The sequence below is a fragment of the Poecilia mexicana genome, unplaced genomic scaffold (assembly GCF_051168715.1).
Source record: "Poecilia mexicana isolate PSO_F unplaced genomic scaffold, ASM5116871v1 scaffold_2, whole genome shotgun sequence".
Taxonomy (NCBI): domain Eukaryota; kingdom Metazoa; phylum Chordata; class Actinopteri; order Cyprinodontiformes; family Poeciliidae; genus Poecilia; species Poecilia mexicana.
In genome coordinates, this window is record NW_028263371.1 from 33,597,219 (window position 1) to 33,615,074 (window position 17,856).

General features: G+C 37.5%; 1 protein-coding gene across 1 annotated transcript in view; it reads right to left on the bottom strand.

Moving 5' to 3' along the window:
* Positions 1–842: 842 nt before the first annotated feature.
* LOC106904869 (prospero homeobox protein 1-like) overlaps positions 843–17,856 on the bottom strand; it is a 50,570-nt gene continuing 33,556 nt past the window's right edge. The window contains exon 7 of the mRNA XM_088015006.1: positions 843–4,324. Coding sequence (XP_087871132.1) covers positions 4,139–4,324 — 186 coding nt within the window. The 3' untranslated portion in view covers positions 843–4,138. The remainder of the gene's footprint in view (positions 4,325–17,856) is intronic.

The following is a 17,856-nucleotide window of genomic DNA, read 5'->3' on the forward strand; positions in this document are numbered from 1 at the left end:
TTCTCTGTTAACCCTTTAAACAACGTTTTTACCAGCGTTGCTCTGTGAAGTTGCTACTGTAATGAGCTCTTCAGATTCTGAGGTCTACCAGGTGTTTGCTAATTGCTGCTGGGCAGTCTGAAGGAGCTGAGAGGGAGAGTTATAAGCTCTGAAACTTGGAACCTTCAGCTCAGAGGAGGAGTTGTTTCTCATAGGCGGAGCTAGGTCCACCCAGGTGTTTTGGACAGCTGAATGGTTGCCATGGATATTAAATGATTTCTCAACTATGCATGAAAGAATCAAGGCAACACTTCAGGTGTGTTTTTATAACATGATGTAAAGCTCAAAAAAGTTGATTTGACATCATAATTTAAGATTGAGTTGACAACTTTGCCTTTTCTTTCTTTGACACCTTTTATAATTCATGGTTTCTGAAAATCTCTTTTGTATGCTATTAGTTTATGACTTCCTGTATTTTAGCTGCTTTTGGGAGAAAAAGGAAGGCAAAGTATTCAGACCTGAAGAGGAGCGAGAAGGACGAAGGAGAGCAGGAGGTGAGGGCAGTGAGGTCAGACAGGCCTCATCAGTGTGTGTCTGAGTGTTAGCCTCTACTGCACTCCACCTAATCTAGGTGTCAGCAGCTTTTCAGGCTTTTGTGCTGACAATAATCACACAGCGCTCTTCTTTTCAATTCATCAGCAACAACAACAAGGGATCACATGTCCACATGCAGAATCCAGAGAGGGCACCGGCGGAGGGAGAGTGGTTGTTGTGTTGCCTGGATACGGCTTGGGTGGATGGTGAGCCGCTTTCTGAACGTATGAACGGTCCACATGTTGAACTCTAAACAACCCAGTCAGATGTTTTTTTTTTCAAAGAATAATTTATTTCATGTCGCAGTGTGATGGAGAAACAATGACTAAAACCACTCCTCAAATCTGCAGCAAGCATCAGTAATATTTATCACCATCAGAAGAACATTAAGAGGGATAATTATTTGTTATAGACAAAATCAGAGTGATCAGAAATATTAATACATCTATACAAGTTAGAAATATTGTCAACTTTTCATTCTGACCTTTTAAAGTCTTCACACATGACCTGGTTCAGATAATCAGAGCACGGAGTTAAATCCATTTCCAACATGCAGGAAATCATTTGATCAAACCTCGTTACATACGCTCCCTATTCTCAACACAAGGGGGCATCTACTATTACATTGACTTGAAATCTATCAATGCAATAGAAAACTTGTTGAAGGGCCAAATCTGACAGATAAATTATATTTTCGTATCTGGTGCTTGTACACATGGAGATGAGGATGCCATCATATGGTAAAAAAAAATTCAACATAACCAATAAAAAACACCAGGTATTGAATTATTACTAAAGCTTAGTATAGTGAAAATCCCCCTAAGCAGGTGTTTTTATTCTGGTCTATTAAAAATGGCGATTTTTAATAGATGAATATTAAAAAGAGAATTCAGATGGGTTGAGGTCAGGACTGCAGACACGTCATTTCATCCTTTCATCACATCAACTCCACTAAAACATAATTGAGAAGTTTTGTCTAGTTGTTCTTGGGCCACATCCACAAATATTTTGTTTTCACAAATGTGGTGAAATTTAAGTGGAAATAAATGTTTTAAATTGGTAACGGAAACCAAACACAAAGTTTGATTTTTGTTGTGTTATCTTTTTATTGGTTATTTCTATTGAAAGAACTGTTCTAGATTCAAAAGCAGCTCTATTGTTTTGTTTTATTTTAACTAACTAGGATTTTATTTTAACTATATTAGTAGTGTGATGTTTGTGTTGTAGATCCTGATGTACAAATGTTAAATCCCAGTGGACAGCCATCAGAGCCTTTGGTGTGTTCAGAAGACCCTGGAATAAAAAAAAAAAGTGAAATAATTTTACAAAAACATAGAACACTGCGTACTGTGTGCAGCTTTAAGTATGGAATAAAAATGAGCCAATAGGAGGTTCTTGTTGATGGTCACCAGGCTTAGTTTCCCTGTCCGGATGGATGAATTCAACTAAACAATACTTCAGTTCCATATTGGCAGTAATTTGTGTAAGATGATTGTGATTTTGATCTAGAATTGGTGATTTTTGTAAGAGACTGGAAATTGTGGACACCAGTAAGCTGCACTTACCATAAAGTGCGTTTGTTCAACTAATTATTGTAGTGCTATGCCATCATGGTAGTTAGCGGACGCTAATGCTAAAGTGCTAACTTCAGCCATTTTGATGTGTCCCAAGGAGAATGTGGTGAAGTTCTCAAAACAATTCATATGCAAATTTTTGATTTCAGCTGCAATTTATTCAGCTGAAAGTTTAAAAGAGTTTATTCAGAAAAGGTGAATTTAGGGAAAGCCAAGTGCACTAAACGTTTTCCAAGTCAACAAAAACACTAAAATGCTAAACAAGAATGTTACTCATTGACCTTTCTTCCCAAGGACCAAAATCTTTAAGTTGGGCTGCCTACACAGCAAAATCTTGTAATTTTTTAATTAAAAGCACAAAAACAATTGTATTAGGTTTTTTTATTTTGCACCATCTCAACTATAAAAAAAGTAAACAGTTTTTTTGTGTGTGTAATGCGTAAACCTTTCAATATCCAAAACATTTAAAGGGTTACTATTAAAAGAAAGGCATATATAGTTGATATTTATTATTTATATATATAATATAAATAATAAATACATATTTTTTGGGTTTGGTATCTATTTTTAGAATTCTTAGCAATAAGAGAATATAGGTCACTGCTTCCTTGGAAATTCTTACTTTATTAAGTCAAATTTATTAAATGAGGGCTTTGCAATCAGACACTGAATGTCACTGCAAAAGCAAAAAATAGAAAACGAATATTTTACATATTACGATTTTAATTTTTCTGTAATTTATTTGAATAGGTTTGCTTCAATAAAAACTTAGTTTATACCTGCAGCCTCAGCTTTTTTATGGAATGTGTGAATTGTGAAGATGGTCTGGTTTTGTTCAAACTGAGAACTCTTAAAATCTACTTCCAAGTTCAAATAGAAGACACAAATATCTGTAATATTAAACATCTATCATAATGTTGAATTCTATTAAAAATGTCTGCTACTGTCTGCATAAATATTTCAAATGTGATGCTTTTTGGGTGGTTTTTAAAATAAGTTGAACTGATTATAAAATGTCAATGGTTCAGTCATGGATGTGAATGGAAAAATACATGTATTGATATGCAAATATTTCTTATGCTTATCGGCATTATGTGTTTTTGTTCATATTAGACAAAATAGTCAGCTAGCTTTCTCTTGTCTCATTTATAAAGGTCATCAACATTTAGCAATGGTTTAGAAATCAGAAAGTAATCAAACCCACAACTGAAGTTCAAGAAATAAATTATTTTAGTAATTTCTAAAAACAGAGTGTTTTTAGACACTCTAATGTAATGCAGTGGCTTGTGGAAAGTATTCACACCCCTGGAACTTCACGTTTTATCACGTCAGAAAGTCAGAAAAACTTTTATTTTAATGAGATTTTACGTGATAGACTGACACAAAGTTTTGGGCAGGAACACTATCACTGAGACTTACATGTTTGCAGGTGAACTCTGATGTTCTAAGGGGCTAACGTACAGAGATGAGCAGCTTTCTGTGATCAGGATGCTGCTGTGCTTTCCTATGTGTGCATGAAGGATGGGGACTTGTACAAAGGAGGAGAAAATACACAAACAACACTTCTTTTCTTCAAAATCATCCATGTAACTCAAAAACATCCACAATAAGAAGATTTTTTTATATATATATATTATATATATTATCATCTTTGTTATTAGTTCGCTCCTGTCCAGCATCCTTTTCATCTTTTTTTTCCTTTAAGGTGAGGAGAAAGTTCAAACAAAACCTTTTCTTTAAGTGCAAGGAGGATCATCAGTTGCTCACATTTTTGCTTTTAATCTCTAAAAGTCCAGACATAAATATCTAAAATTGAGCTTGAGCCCTTTATTGTTATTCAAAAGGAACAACTCTTCACATGAAATCTTATCAAGGGCAGTGTTGTCTTCAGAACCTCCTGTGAATAGAACCGTGCTCTAGGTTTAGTTCTACAGCCTCCTGATGGTCCTGGCGGGTTTGTTCCTCTTGCCTGGTTTCCTCGCTCGTCCTAGTCAGTCATGGAGGAGTTCTTGGAGACAGTTGGGGGATTTGAAGACCTCAGGAACATCACTGTCCAGTTTGCAGATCACTTTGTAGATGGCCTTCTTCCACGATGGGTCGGCGTCCTTCCCGGCTACGATGGCGTTGAAGAACTCGCGGAGCGTCACCTGGGCCACCTCCAGAAATCGATCGGGAACCTGGCAGAAAGCGTAGAAGTGTGTGAATACAAAGGCTAACCCAGGACAATGTCACACCTGTTAGATGCAGAATGAAAAAGGTGCAACAAGTATGTACACCACTGAAACCTTTTGTGGTTTCCATCTTAAAATCACACTTCCATATTTTATCAGTGTCAACTATATGGACACTAATAACATACCTTAAAATTTGAGAAAGTTACGTTTTAGATTTCTACAATGACAAAATTGTAAATGCATTGCATGAGCCCACTGAGCCCATATTTGCATATTTTAGACATGTTTTTGAAAAATCCTACAGGCTAGTTTTTCATGAGTTATTTGCCGCTTTGATCCACAAAAGTGATCCACAGTTTTGTAGTTTCCACTGCAGAAACATTGACAATGAGCACAACATTTACTTTTCTTTGGGATTAATAAAGAAATTTTCAATTGAATTAATTTCAAATGAACGTTTATCTCAAACACTAACTGCTTCCAGAAAGTCTATATTAAAGCTAAAGATAATGTTTAATTAGATGGGGAAAGTATTTTCTTCTTGTCTATGTAAAATGTTGACTAGATCTAAAATGTTGACTGTAATGAAGAAAACAGATTTCTATATGTGAAATCTTTTTGACAGAAAAAAGATTTTTCTGTCATTAAAGCAAATTTATGAGGCGTGACGTGAGGACTGTCCAACATCAAACTTGGTTGATTCCAAACCAAAAAAGCAAAGCTTTTCTTTACAGACTTTGTGTTATTAAAAAATAAATCATAACCAGCAGGGAGGATCTGTCCAAATCTTTGGATACGCAGGAATAACCAGAACCCACAGGAAACCAAAGTAGAGATCTGATTTCCTGCAAAAAACTTGAGCAAAAAGGAAATGTTTTGGTGCAAATGTCTTCTTTCGTTTCTTGGTATTTTGTGAATAGATGGAGCACAAAGTGAATGAAGATTATATCAGAAGCCCTCAAAGAGATGAGTGACTGACAGACTGAAGAAAATCCTCAGGTCTATAAAAAACATCTTTCCTCCCATCACTGCTCAAACGGGTTCACTGAAAGGGAACATGAATAAAAAAACAAGCAAATTCATACTAAAAGGAACAAGTTAAGAGTTAAAAACGTTGTGATTGTTTGCTTTTAGTGAACTGTGTGACTGAAAATGGCCCATGAGAAGAGGTGTGTGTTTTTATTACTATTCCAAGTTCTTCTTCAGAACTTCCCTAAGACACACTTCTTTCTGCAGAGCCTGGGGCTGTCGGTGTGCCTGTTGCCAGAGTTTCTTCTGCACACACAGGCTCGTGCACCACCATGATCCACAGATAGCGACCATGGGCAGGTGAACATCTGTCGGGGGTGTGTTTGTGTGTTTTAACAGTGTTTTTGACAGGAGGACAATAGCACACATACATCGTTTACTCTAAGGCCAAGATTATCATACAACCTGACCATGATTTCCTCCCTTTTCCTTTTGCTGCTTTTTTTTTTTTTTTTTTGCATACTAATACACACACACACACACACACACACACACGCACACACACACACACACACACACACACACTGCTGACTCCACCAGACTAAATACAATAACCTATACACCCGACAAACTCCAACACACACATGTAGAGGACAGTGGAGTGTAACCCCGTCATGCGTGGCAGGACATGCCAAGGTTAGTCGCCACCAGAACGGATGAATCACTCTGCGCGCACACACACCAGTTAAATGATTCCCTGGACTCTCATATACTCCCTCTACCACATCCTACCCTTCCTCTCTTTTTAGCTGGCCCCCCTGAGACCACTGTTATTTCAATGAGGCTCTCTGTCATTGTCTCACTGCAGACGCTCCTGTACAAACACACAACACACACAACTTTTAGATGATATCTACAGTGTTGGTTTGAGGTTTGCAAACGGCGTCTCCTTGAAGCTCTTTTTTTTTTTAGATTTCAGTTCTCTGGAAGTGTTTGCAGTGATAACCTCATAATCTTTATAAGGTTGTCACTGAAAACACTCAGTTTTCAGCTGCTCTCTACTGGTAAGCTGGAGGTTTTGGATTATTATGCTAAAGTGTTATAAAGTAATCCAAGAACAATTGAAAAGATACAATGTATTCAGTTGGAGTGCGATGATAAATCAGCTCCTTAATTTTGGCTGGTATGGATCTTTGCTACTGATCTTATCTAACAATCAGTCACTATCCTCTTCTACTCTGCTGTCAGAAAAGGCTGATTGCCAGACCCGCCCACCAGGTCACATCTGAATGTATGCGGCTAACTCTGTTGTCAATTTAGCAACTTTGTCACTATATTTAAAATCAAATCAAATTTTATTTGTATGGCACATTTCAGCAGCAAGGCATTTCAAAGTGCTTTACATCATAACAAACACAAAAACACAAAGTCATGCAACATAGAATCAACAATCAAAACATTACAGAAAGTCAAGTGCCATCACTAAATTCGTAATTGATTACGTTTCAAATACAACTTTTTTGTTTTTTTTGGTCAGGATTTAAAGGGACTCAGTGTTTCAGCTTTTTTTTTTACAGTTTTCTGGAAGTTTGTTCCAAATTTGTGGTGCATAGAAGCTGAATGCTGCTTCTCTTCGCTTGGTTCTGGTTCTGGGGATGCAGAGCAGACCAGAACCAGAAGATCAGAGGGGTCTGAAAGGTTGATACAACAACAACAACAACAACAACAACAACAGATCTTTAATGTATTGTGGTGCTAAAGACAACACATTGATTTATAAACTAACAGACTTTAAATAATTTCATAAGTATTGTTTTATAGTTTTCTTATTTTTTCTAACACATCACTCTTTCTGCTTATGATTTAATCTGAAACTAAAATAGTTAGTGAGAAAACCAGATGGTTAAATAAAGAAATATGAACTCTTTTAAACTTTTTTTCTTAGAGTTTAGCTATGTGCTAAACATACCTAAATCACTAGCCATGATTTAGTTAATGATCACAGTTAGTGATTTGTCTGAGCTCACTGTGTAAAGTAGCTCAGAGAAAGTCTATACTCTGAGGGAGTGTAGCACAGTGTGTTGGGACTTTAAAACTGGTGTTATGTGTTCTATCTTTCTGGTTTTAGTGAGAAAGTGAGCAGCAGCATTCTGGATCAGCTGTAGCTGTTTGATTTGTTGGACAGACCTGTGAAGACACTGTTGAAGTAATCAATGCGACTAAAAAATAAACGCATAGATGAGTTTCTCTAGATTTCGTTGAGACATAAGTCCTCTAATCCTGGAGATGTTCTTCAGGCCAACTTTGCAACTGTTTTTATGTGGCTCTGAAGGTTCAGGTCAGAGTCCATCACTACTTCCAGGTTTCGGGCCTGATCGCTAGGTTAACTGAAGCTGTGTGTTGACTCTATATCGCTCCTCTTTAGGTCCAAAAATAATAACTTTAGTAACTTTGAGAAAAAAGAAAACAGCAACAATAAAAAATGGTACCAGTCAAAGTCAGAATTTTCAACAATCGATAAGTCAGAAAACTGCAGTCAGTGCACCCATAATATTCACGCATTGTCCATTTCTAACAAATTCTTGAAATATATTTCAAAAGACTCAAGACAGGGATTTAAAGTCCCTGATTGAGAACTGGAGGTATAACACTGTATCCAAATGACCATGATGATGGTGTAGCAAAATCTTTTACAAATTGTTGGCTGAAAGTGCTCATCCCAATAATCCTCTGATGATGATGGTCTGATTTACATCACCTACTTCAAATTTGAAGTAAGTCTGGTTTTTCAAATTAAAGTGAACATTTAAATAGCACTTATGTCCAATTTTTGAGGCTTTTGACTTTCCATTGTCTCTCCATGGCGAATGGTCTATTTCAGTTAATATTGAAAGAAATTATCGAGTTTGAAACTTCAATATTTAAAGTTTTATTTTTTAAAATCAAAACTCAATTCAATTTTCAATAAATGTTATGTTGAGGCAAAAAAAATCTAATTCATCCTAGTTATCAAATAAGTTCAGTTAAAAATGTCTAGTTTCTAGGTCAAGGAAAGCCAGAAGCATGTATGTCGGTAAAAAATGGGACCCCATTTTGTAATTCGTTACAAAATGGCACCGTGCCAGCAACCCACACAACCTGATGCGGGTCATCTCTGAGTAGAAAATTATAGCAATGTAGCAAATTGATACAGCAACACACCAAAGACCCACATGGATCCCGTCCATGTGGGTCTTTGACTACTTAGTGGACCTGGACACCAATCAACCAAGGGAACAATCTTATGGGACCCTCATGGGTCCCATAAGGTTGTTCTTAAGAACTGCTTAAGATCATTCTTAAGCAGCTCTTAACCTTGTGTTTTACAAATGGGGTCCAACCGACCCCACACCCGTATCGCTTGTATCATTTGCCTCAGTCCTCACACGCACAAGGGTTAAGCTGTGGCAGCTCTTCACTTTGTAGCCAATCAAAAACCATCATTTGGAGCTGAAAATATCCATGCAGGAAATGTCCAGAAAATGGTAAAAATGAAAACAAATTTTGACCATTAAGTCTCCGCCGGTGCCACAAAAATATTTCTGTACTCTGTAAAAGGCAGCAGCTTATGGAGAAAACCCCAAAGTGGAGATGCTGTTTAACGGTTGCTGTGAAACTGCAACCGTTGAAAAGTCGAAACCTGAGCTTGATCTTGAAGATGAATGTGCCTTTGAGACAACCTTTCCCTCCTGCCACACCAACACGGTATTCAGCATCCTTCAGCACCTCAGATCCTACAACCAGGCAAACCACGTCTTTTGTTCACTTTCATTCCCTCACAGGCATTTTTCTCGATTTCCTTAATTTTATTTCGACCCAAGTGGATGTTCAGAAGACGAATGACGGCAACCTTGCACCATCGTCATCGGTATGTTTGGACCGCAGCTTGGTCTGGTCGACATTTTCCCAACCCAACAGGACGACATGATTCAAAGTGCTGAAGCAAGAAGACCAAAAGGACAACGCTGACTCACACAGAGACGTAGGGAAACACAAGCTGGAAGGATGAGGTTAAGCAAGCAGGATATTGAGTGTCCAGGTTGGGTGTCAGCACACACGCACACACACACACACACACACACGCGCAAACGCACACACACTCTCATTTGGATTCCAGATGCCCAGATTTGTCCAACTGTTGTAAATCAGTCCAATAAAGAGATCTAAATTAGGCCATCATCAATACAGATGGGCATGTTTTCCCTCTGTGTGGGTGTGTGTGTGTTGGTGTGTGTGCATGATTAACTCCTAGCCAGGATCTTGATATAGTATCTAGTTGCCAGGAGAGAGACAGAAGAAGGGAGGAATTGGGAAAGTAGGGAAGGAAAAGGAAGATAAAGAGGAAGAAAGACACTTTGTTTCCAGTAAACATAATTCGCATGATTGCTCTGGTTTGCTGGGTAAATATTGGATGAGGGGAGGCTCAATTACTCTGTCTTCACACAAACACACACACAGGCACACGCACAAGGAGGACAAGAGCCTGTAAATCTTTAAATCGCTGCCCATCAAAGAAGCCCACTGAGATGTCTGTTTTGTGCTTTATGGTCCTTATGTTGGAAATTTAATCATCCAATCAGTTTTTTATTTTATTTTATTTTATTTTATTTATAGAAGCAATTTCAGAAATAACTGTTGTTCATCTGAATGGTAACAATGGCACTGGGGTGAAAAAGCGCCACCTGAAGAGTCACAAAACAAACGGGGAAAAAAGACAGAACCTGAACAATGCTGCACTTGGCAACAGTGACGTCTGCTTCACTGATTTAGGAGAGATTTATTTATTTATTTTCAGACAAAGCAGGTCACAAGCACAAAGGGCCACGGTTGGACTAAAAATATTTTAGGATAAAGAAGGGTCCTTCATAAGTAGGTTACTTCATTATCAAAGCTCACGTTTAAACAGTTCTGGAAATTGTTGTCACAGAGGAACCAACAATCAGAGACTGAGTGTGTTTTCACACATGAGGTGTTCAATCTGCTTAGGACAAACTGCTTCGTTTCCATTGTGGTTCATTTCAGAAGATGTGAACACAAGAATCAAGAATGGAGAGAAAAAAGGAAAGAACCAGCCAGTGAAGGAAGGAAAGAAGAAAGGAAAGAAGAAAGAAAGGAAAGAACGAAAGATACTAATACTATAGTTTGGAGAAGACGTTCCTGTCACTTTTTTGTTTGGTTTCCATCCTAGTATTCTTAGTGTGCCCACATTTACACAAACATCTAATTGAATTTTCTTAGTGAGGTTTGGTATTTATCAGTGGTGTGGACTGCTAGCTAAAACGTTAGTGGACTGCTAACTAACAAGGCTAGGGTTAATCGTTTAAACCTAACCAATTAAACATAAACATTACGCAAACATGAGTAACACAGCGCAAAACTCAGCACGAGTTTTGGTATTTATTCTGCTGAATTTGCTTCAGAGGAATCAACATCTTTGGATAGTGATTCTGAAAAGTGTGGAATTCCGACATTAAAGACTCATAGTAAAATTGTATGAGATAATCCTCCATCCCAATATACAGAAAATGTTTTGACAGAGAGGGGATTATAATTTAAGAGGTGAAGGATATTTTTAAAAACAATGTATTAGAACAACCAGGAAAAGTTTTTTGTTTATCGGTGCGTGGAGTAGATGTCTGGAATGGATTGAATGATGAGTTTAAAAAAAAAGTACAAATATAAACCAGCTTTAAAACACTGTTTAAAAAGGAGCTTAATGCAAAATATGTTCTATAAGATTAATGTTTTAAAGCCTATAAATGCCACTGATGATATAGTGTTTAAATAATTGTACATCTTTAAATATCATGTAAAGTGGGAACAAGTTGTCTCATTTTGATGTTTTGACAGTTAATTGATTATAAATTGATAAATATGAAATGGGCAGGACCAGGGGCGCAGCAAGGAATTGTGGGCCCCCAAACAAAAAATTTGTTTGGGCCCCCCTGCGCAGCTGCTGTTACAATTTTTTGAGTCTATTTGACCCATAAAAAAGGCTTGCATCTGTCTTGCTTTCTTTGGTTCAATACTGATAATTAGCACAATATTTACTGCTCATGAATTTTACATCCAACAGTCCACATACAGTATACAAGTAGGTTGCTTAAATTTCTTCTATTAGTTTTAGTGAAATGTCTCTCCCCATGAGCAACAGTCAAAAGCAATGTGCAACTACACATAAAGTAATCCAAACTTCTCAAAAATTCTATGTAGTTGCATTTTATTCAAACTGCAGTAGATAACTTTAATAAAAAATATGTTTTCTCCATAGTTGTTAAAGCAGCAGTAGCAGTTTGTTTATGAGACAGATAATCTGTGAAAACAATCAATCTCCTCCATCTACTTCCTAAATTACTATTACTGGTTAAAGTAATGCACCTTTCTGACCAAAACAACCAATCAGAACTTGTAGGACGCTCTTAGCACTGTCAATTAGCCTCATTCACTCACTGCTAAATGTGCTAATGGTGAAGAAACAACTTATTACAAAAAACTGTTTATCTGCCGTCATTGGTACCTATGCTAACTAAACTGAGCATTCACAGTTTGAATCTGCACTGCTCTGTGCTATGCTAGCTGCAACTCGGCAAAAATCAAGGGGGAGGAAGGATGAGCAGCACCAGATGAGATTGTGATTGACAGCACTAAAACTCTCCTGCCATTGACTGATTGTTTCTAGCATTGGGAGAAAACAGAGAAAATAGATTTTTCACAAATTACCTCTCATACAATACTGTCACAACAAAATGACAATTTTAAAATATATGTGAAAAAAAAATATTTTTATAAAAGTTACTGCAGCTTTAATTTCACTTAGGAGAGGATTGGTCAGTAGGGACATGGGTTATAACTGCTGCTGACTGACTCCTCTGTTGTTAAGTGGTAAAAGGCACAGGGAACAAGTTAAATACAGGGCCGTGCAGAGACCACTAAAGGGGCAGGTGCCCAAAAAAAAGGGCACATCTAACCGCATTCTAGGACAGAATATTAAAGCCACACAGCTTCCAGAGTTTAATAAACAATAATAAATTACAAAATTGTGAGATATACAATCAAAGCTAAGGAAAATCTCTATATAGAGCATACAACTATGCATATGTAAGATATTATTAGTAATTTCTTTCTGCAGGTCTATTTTGTTATAGGAAAGTATTGCAAAATTCAAACCCGCAATTTAGTAAGATATGTAAATCAGAGCTAGACCACCAGACATATTTTGTCTTTACAAAATTACACTATTAAAAATATAAACAAGGGCACAATGCAACCTTTTAGTGTACTGTAATCTATAAAAAAGAGCTGCCTGTTTGCTACACTTGCAGTGGAGATGAAGATGGTTCATTCAGGAAAGCAGAGCTGCATCAAACTTTAACGTGGAATTGCAGAAAAAAGAAAAAAAAAAAAACAAAAGCAAAAATTGAGTTGGAGTGCGAGTCACCATGAGAAAAGACTGAGTTTTGCTTTAAAAAACTTTTTTAAAAATTAAAATCACACATTTTTGTCTCAAAATGAAAAAATTATTTGCAAAACAAACTTATTTGCGCATGTCAGAAATCTTTTATTGCTATTCTAAGTTTTTGTTTGTGAATCAAAGTTTTGTTAATGATTCTCACATGACGTTGTGGGCAGGGCCCAAAATCGCAACAAAAGATTTCTGATCTGTGCAAATAAAAGATCAGAAATATTTTATTTGCAATATATAAGTTATTTATTGGCAAATAAATAACTTATTTGCCAAGTTATTATTAGCAAATAACTTTTTAAGTTCAAGAGACAAAAATTAGTTATTTATTTTTTCAAAAAAGTTTTTTAAACAAAACGTTTTGTTTTTAAAAAAGAAATCACTACAATTCCAAAAGTTTTGATTACAATTTTATTTTACTTAACTGAAGTTATTTTTATTTTTTTTCATTGAATAATTGGGGAAAAAATTTAACTTCATACTCTGCGAACCAGACCCTAAAATTACTTAAAGTCTGGATTGAGTTTTTTCCCCGTCATTAATGACACACTTTTATTACATTATATCTATCATGGTAGTTCAGGGTGAGTTATTTTTAATTCTAAATGAATACCCTTGTTGGACTTTTATTTAAGTGCTATTCTCCTTCAAGAAACATTTACCTAACGCTGGAATGAATGCAATGTACATTATGCAGCAAAGGAAATTAGAAGATCGGACAAACCGTTACTCCGTGCTGAAGCAGAAACGATACTTCACCGTTTTCCGTCATCTGACAAGTAGCAAGTCTACTCCACCAAAAACGTTTGTTTTTTAATTCACCAAAAACTGTTCTGTAATCTGTAACGTTTGCTTCATTGAGTTCCAGATAGCCGCTTTATCTCACTGCACGAGAGGCAATTGCGTCATGCGTCACGGGCAAAAGGTCAAAGGTAACAAGGTGACCGGAGAGCTTATTATGTTGTACAAAAAAAAAAGACTAAATAATTTTAGTACATGTTACTTTGTGTCATAAGAGGGCTTAGAAAATAATACAAAAAAAAAAAAAAAAAAATTGACCAAAAGGGCACTTGGGGGCAAGGAGCAAAAGGGGCAGGTGCTCAAGCACCCCCAGCTCCCCCTTCAGCACGTGCCTGGTTAAATATATGAATATGTTGGTAATTTTTTTCCTTAATTCCTTAAATGCTTGTGAAATGGAAGCAAACAGTAGTCTGTAGCTAAGCTAACTATGCTAAGTGGTTGATAATCTCACACAGTCTACTTACCTCTCTTGGAGAAAAACAGGGTTATAAATTAACACTCTTGTCTTTTTCTCCCTCTCCCTCTCTCTATTTTGTTTTTGAAAACCTGATTTTCTAACTTTTCTTAGCAGCATAGTAACTGCTTCAGTCGTTCGTGGAAAATGTATGCAGCTGTAGTTTCTACTGACTGCGGCTAAATCACCGTGAAGCGCTCCAGGCAGGAACGAACCATTTCATGCAGATCCAGGGGGGTTCAGGGCAAAAACGGATGTGTGTTTTTTGGTCTGGGAAGGGTAACATTAAATTTTTATTGCTAAAAACAATCTTTGAAAATACAATATTATTAATTTTGTATTTGACAGGACCCCAATTTTTTTTAATTTTATTTCTATGAACAAAATATAAATAATTGCCCTGCTGGTCAGGGCACCTAGAATTGTCATCTCTTTTCACCCATTTACCGCGCCCCTGGGCAGGACATTATAAGATATTGTATCTTCTACCTGCTCCTTTTCGAACAGAAAATATAAAATTTGCATGTCACTTGGGCATAATAATTTGTTTTAGTTTTTAATTCTTTAGTTTGTGTCATTCTATTTTATTTTTTTCCTTTCTTGATTGTCTTTTCGAAATAAATAATTAAATAAATAAATAAATAAATAAATAAATCTTGATTCATGATCTCTTTCTGCTCATCCTCTCTCTCCTCCTTCATGACATTAAACAGGAAGCTCTGTATGTTTGAATCAGCTATAACTTCCTAATTTCTTGTCCGTTTCTAGCATCTTTTCATATGTTTATTGCTCTTTTTAATTTTTGGTGATGCACCTTCAGCCTGTTCTTTTCTTCTCTTTCCTCATTCATTGGCTCTGTGGCCTTGAGGTCTGCTCTGCTGTTGGTCAGCTGAGTATTTCTCCATTATGGAGACAATACTGGAACTCTTTCATGTGCTGCCCCTTTGTGGACTGTCAAATGCTGGATGTGTGTGTGTGTGTGTATGTGTGTGCGTGTGTGCGCACGTATGTGCATGTGTGTGTGTGTGTGTTTGGGACTAAAGTGAATGTGTCAATTCTGTGCCAACACTCAGGCATCTGTTTCCTTTTTCCTCTCCCTATCTCTCTTCTGCTCTCACTCCTATCAGACCTGGCTTTAGTCACACTCAACCTGGCAGGAAAATACACAAAAACAAGCGGAGGAAACCAGGAAGCGCGTTCCGAGCTGGAATTTCTAGTTTTACACCAAATAAATCCAAACCAACATTTAGTTTTGTCATTTACTTTTGCCTGCATGTGGTTGGAGATGTCCACTCCGATAAGTTTCCCACTAAACGCCAAAGAATCTCTTTCATCGATATGTTCTGAATTAGTTTCTTTGTGGCTTTAGAACTAGTTTATGCAAACCACAACATACAGAAAAATAATGGAACATATGGAATATGACTGAAATATTATTCAGGTTTGGAGGAAGTTGGAAAAACCTGATGCAAACTGTTGCATTTTTTATTCTTCTTTTCTTGTTTCCTTCCTTCCTTAATGCCTTCCCAAGACCATTCTACCTTTTTTACCTCACTTTTTTATTTGTTGACTTTTCCTTCATTCCCTTTACCTTCTTCTTTCCCTCCTTAATTCTTTCGTTCCTTCCTTCCTTTGTTCTTTCCTTCCTTCACTGACTGGTTCTTTCCTTTATAGACTTGTCCTTCCTTTAAATCCTTCCTTTTTTCTTCTCCATTCTTCCTTCCTGTTCTTTCATATTTAAAGTCTGAAACCTTCAACACATTACATTCTGAATGTTTGTAAAATGAATAAAGCACAGAGAGGCTGCTCAGGATGTCCTGTTCATCAGCTTCACATGATGTACGGACCAGAAGAGAGGCTACAGCTATCTGTTATTTCACACAGTGACTCATGTGCAGTAGGTGGCGAGCAGCTGTCCCACAGTAAAGGAGAGAAAACCTGAGTGACAGTGATCAGCTGTTTAAGTGGATTTGAAAACATCGTATCTGTTAGGAAGAGGACGAGCAACTCCTCCAGGACATGAGCAATACGTTTCCTTTCTCAGCTGACGTCTTGTCAGTCGACTGACTGATCTCACTGTCACTAGGGCTGGCCCTCTGTTCCAACTGCATGTGACAGAAGGAAAGGTCTGCGTCCTCAGATTGCATCTCTGTCTGTCCCCTCAGTGACCTGGTGCGTCTCCGTGTCTCTTTACGGGACTCCACTGACGCGTGCCGCGCTTCCTTGGGTTTGCCCTCTTTGCTTCCTTCTGTGAGCGTTCTTGTGTGTCACCCGTGGAGGACAATGGGCTGGGTCATCTGACCGAGAGGCTGCAGACCACTAGCATCACATGATGGAGGCTGAAGGCTGGCTCTTTGTTAGCTGCCCTATTGTTGAAGCTAAGGAGACAGCTGGGGCAGGGAAAAGGGAATCACTGCGAGCACAACACCAGCACACGCCTTCACACCCCCTATGCCCCCCGCGTGACTCCAATCAGGCTCGGTGACAAAGATGATGCCTTCGTCTTCTCAGCTGGAATACTAAGACACACACACGCTGCAAGCAGATAGCTATAATTATAGTGACAGAAACTGGCAGGTGGCATTGTCTGCAGCATGCCGCTCTGTGTCAAGCACAAACTGAGAGGAAATACAGCGAAGGACTCTCACTCATTTAGCATTCTTCATTTTATTGACTGACAGCAGAGTCAAGGGGTTATTAATGGGAATTATAGGCTGGTGTTTATTGGAAAACAGGACATGGACATTTCTTCAAACACTTCAAAGTGTTTACTTACTAATATCAGTCTGCTTTAGCAACTAAATGTATAAACCTCCTCTGATTTTAACTTACACTGGACTTATCAGTTTTACTAAGTGTTGCTTTTTCTGTGCTTAGAAGTAAATGTGTATCCAAACTCACAAGCAAATGGCTTAGGAAATGACACCATTTTAATTACTTTTTTATGCAATTCAGATATGAAGCTGAAAGGTACTTAGAAACAATAACATAGAAACTAACACGTCTAACAAATAGTCAAATTACTAAGCAACATATCAGAATATTTAATTAGTAACTACTAACAATTCTTTAATTGCCCAACCATATAAAAAAATAATTGCTAACCAAATGACAACTACTTCGTACCTAACAACTAACAAATAGTTAGTTGTCATTTGTTAATATAACTTAATAACAAATAATTAGCTTTTGGTAAATCTGGCAGTATTTTCAGCTAAAATTACATATATATTTTGAGATGTTATAAAATCCTTTTAGTGGTTCGACTTTTCAATCTTAAATATTCTGCACGAAGAAGACATGATCAATAACAAAGTCATGAGAATGGCCAATAAAACCCAGAATGTTAATAAGCAGCGAGTTTCCCCCTCACCTGAAAAAGCGGTGTACTCTGAATTCAAACAAAGTTCACCATTTTAAAACTTCTGAAATTACCATATAATATGGAGTGGTTTGGTCCTCTACCAGAGGCCTGGGAGCTTGAGGGTTCTGCGAAGTATTTTGGCTGTGCCTAGAACTGCACATTTCTGGACTGAGATGTCTGATGTTGTTCCTGGGATCTGTTTTAGCCACTGCTCCAGGGCCCCGATGACCACAGGCACCACTGTTGTCTTCACCTTCCAGGCCTTCTCCAGTTCCTCTCTGAGGCCCTGGTATTTCTCCAGTTTCTCATGCTCCTTTTTCCCGATGTTGCAATCACTTGATATTGTTACAGCCACCACAACGGCTTTCCTCTGTTGTTTATCCACCACAATGTCCTGTTGGTTCGCCATTACCATTTTGTCTGTCTGGATCTGGTAGTCCCACAGG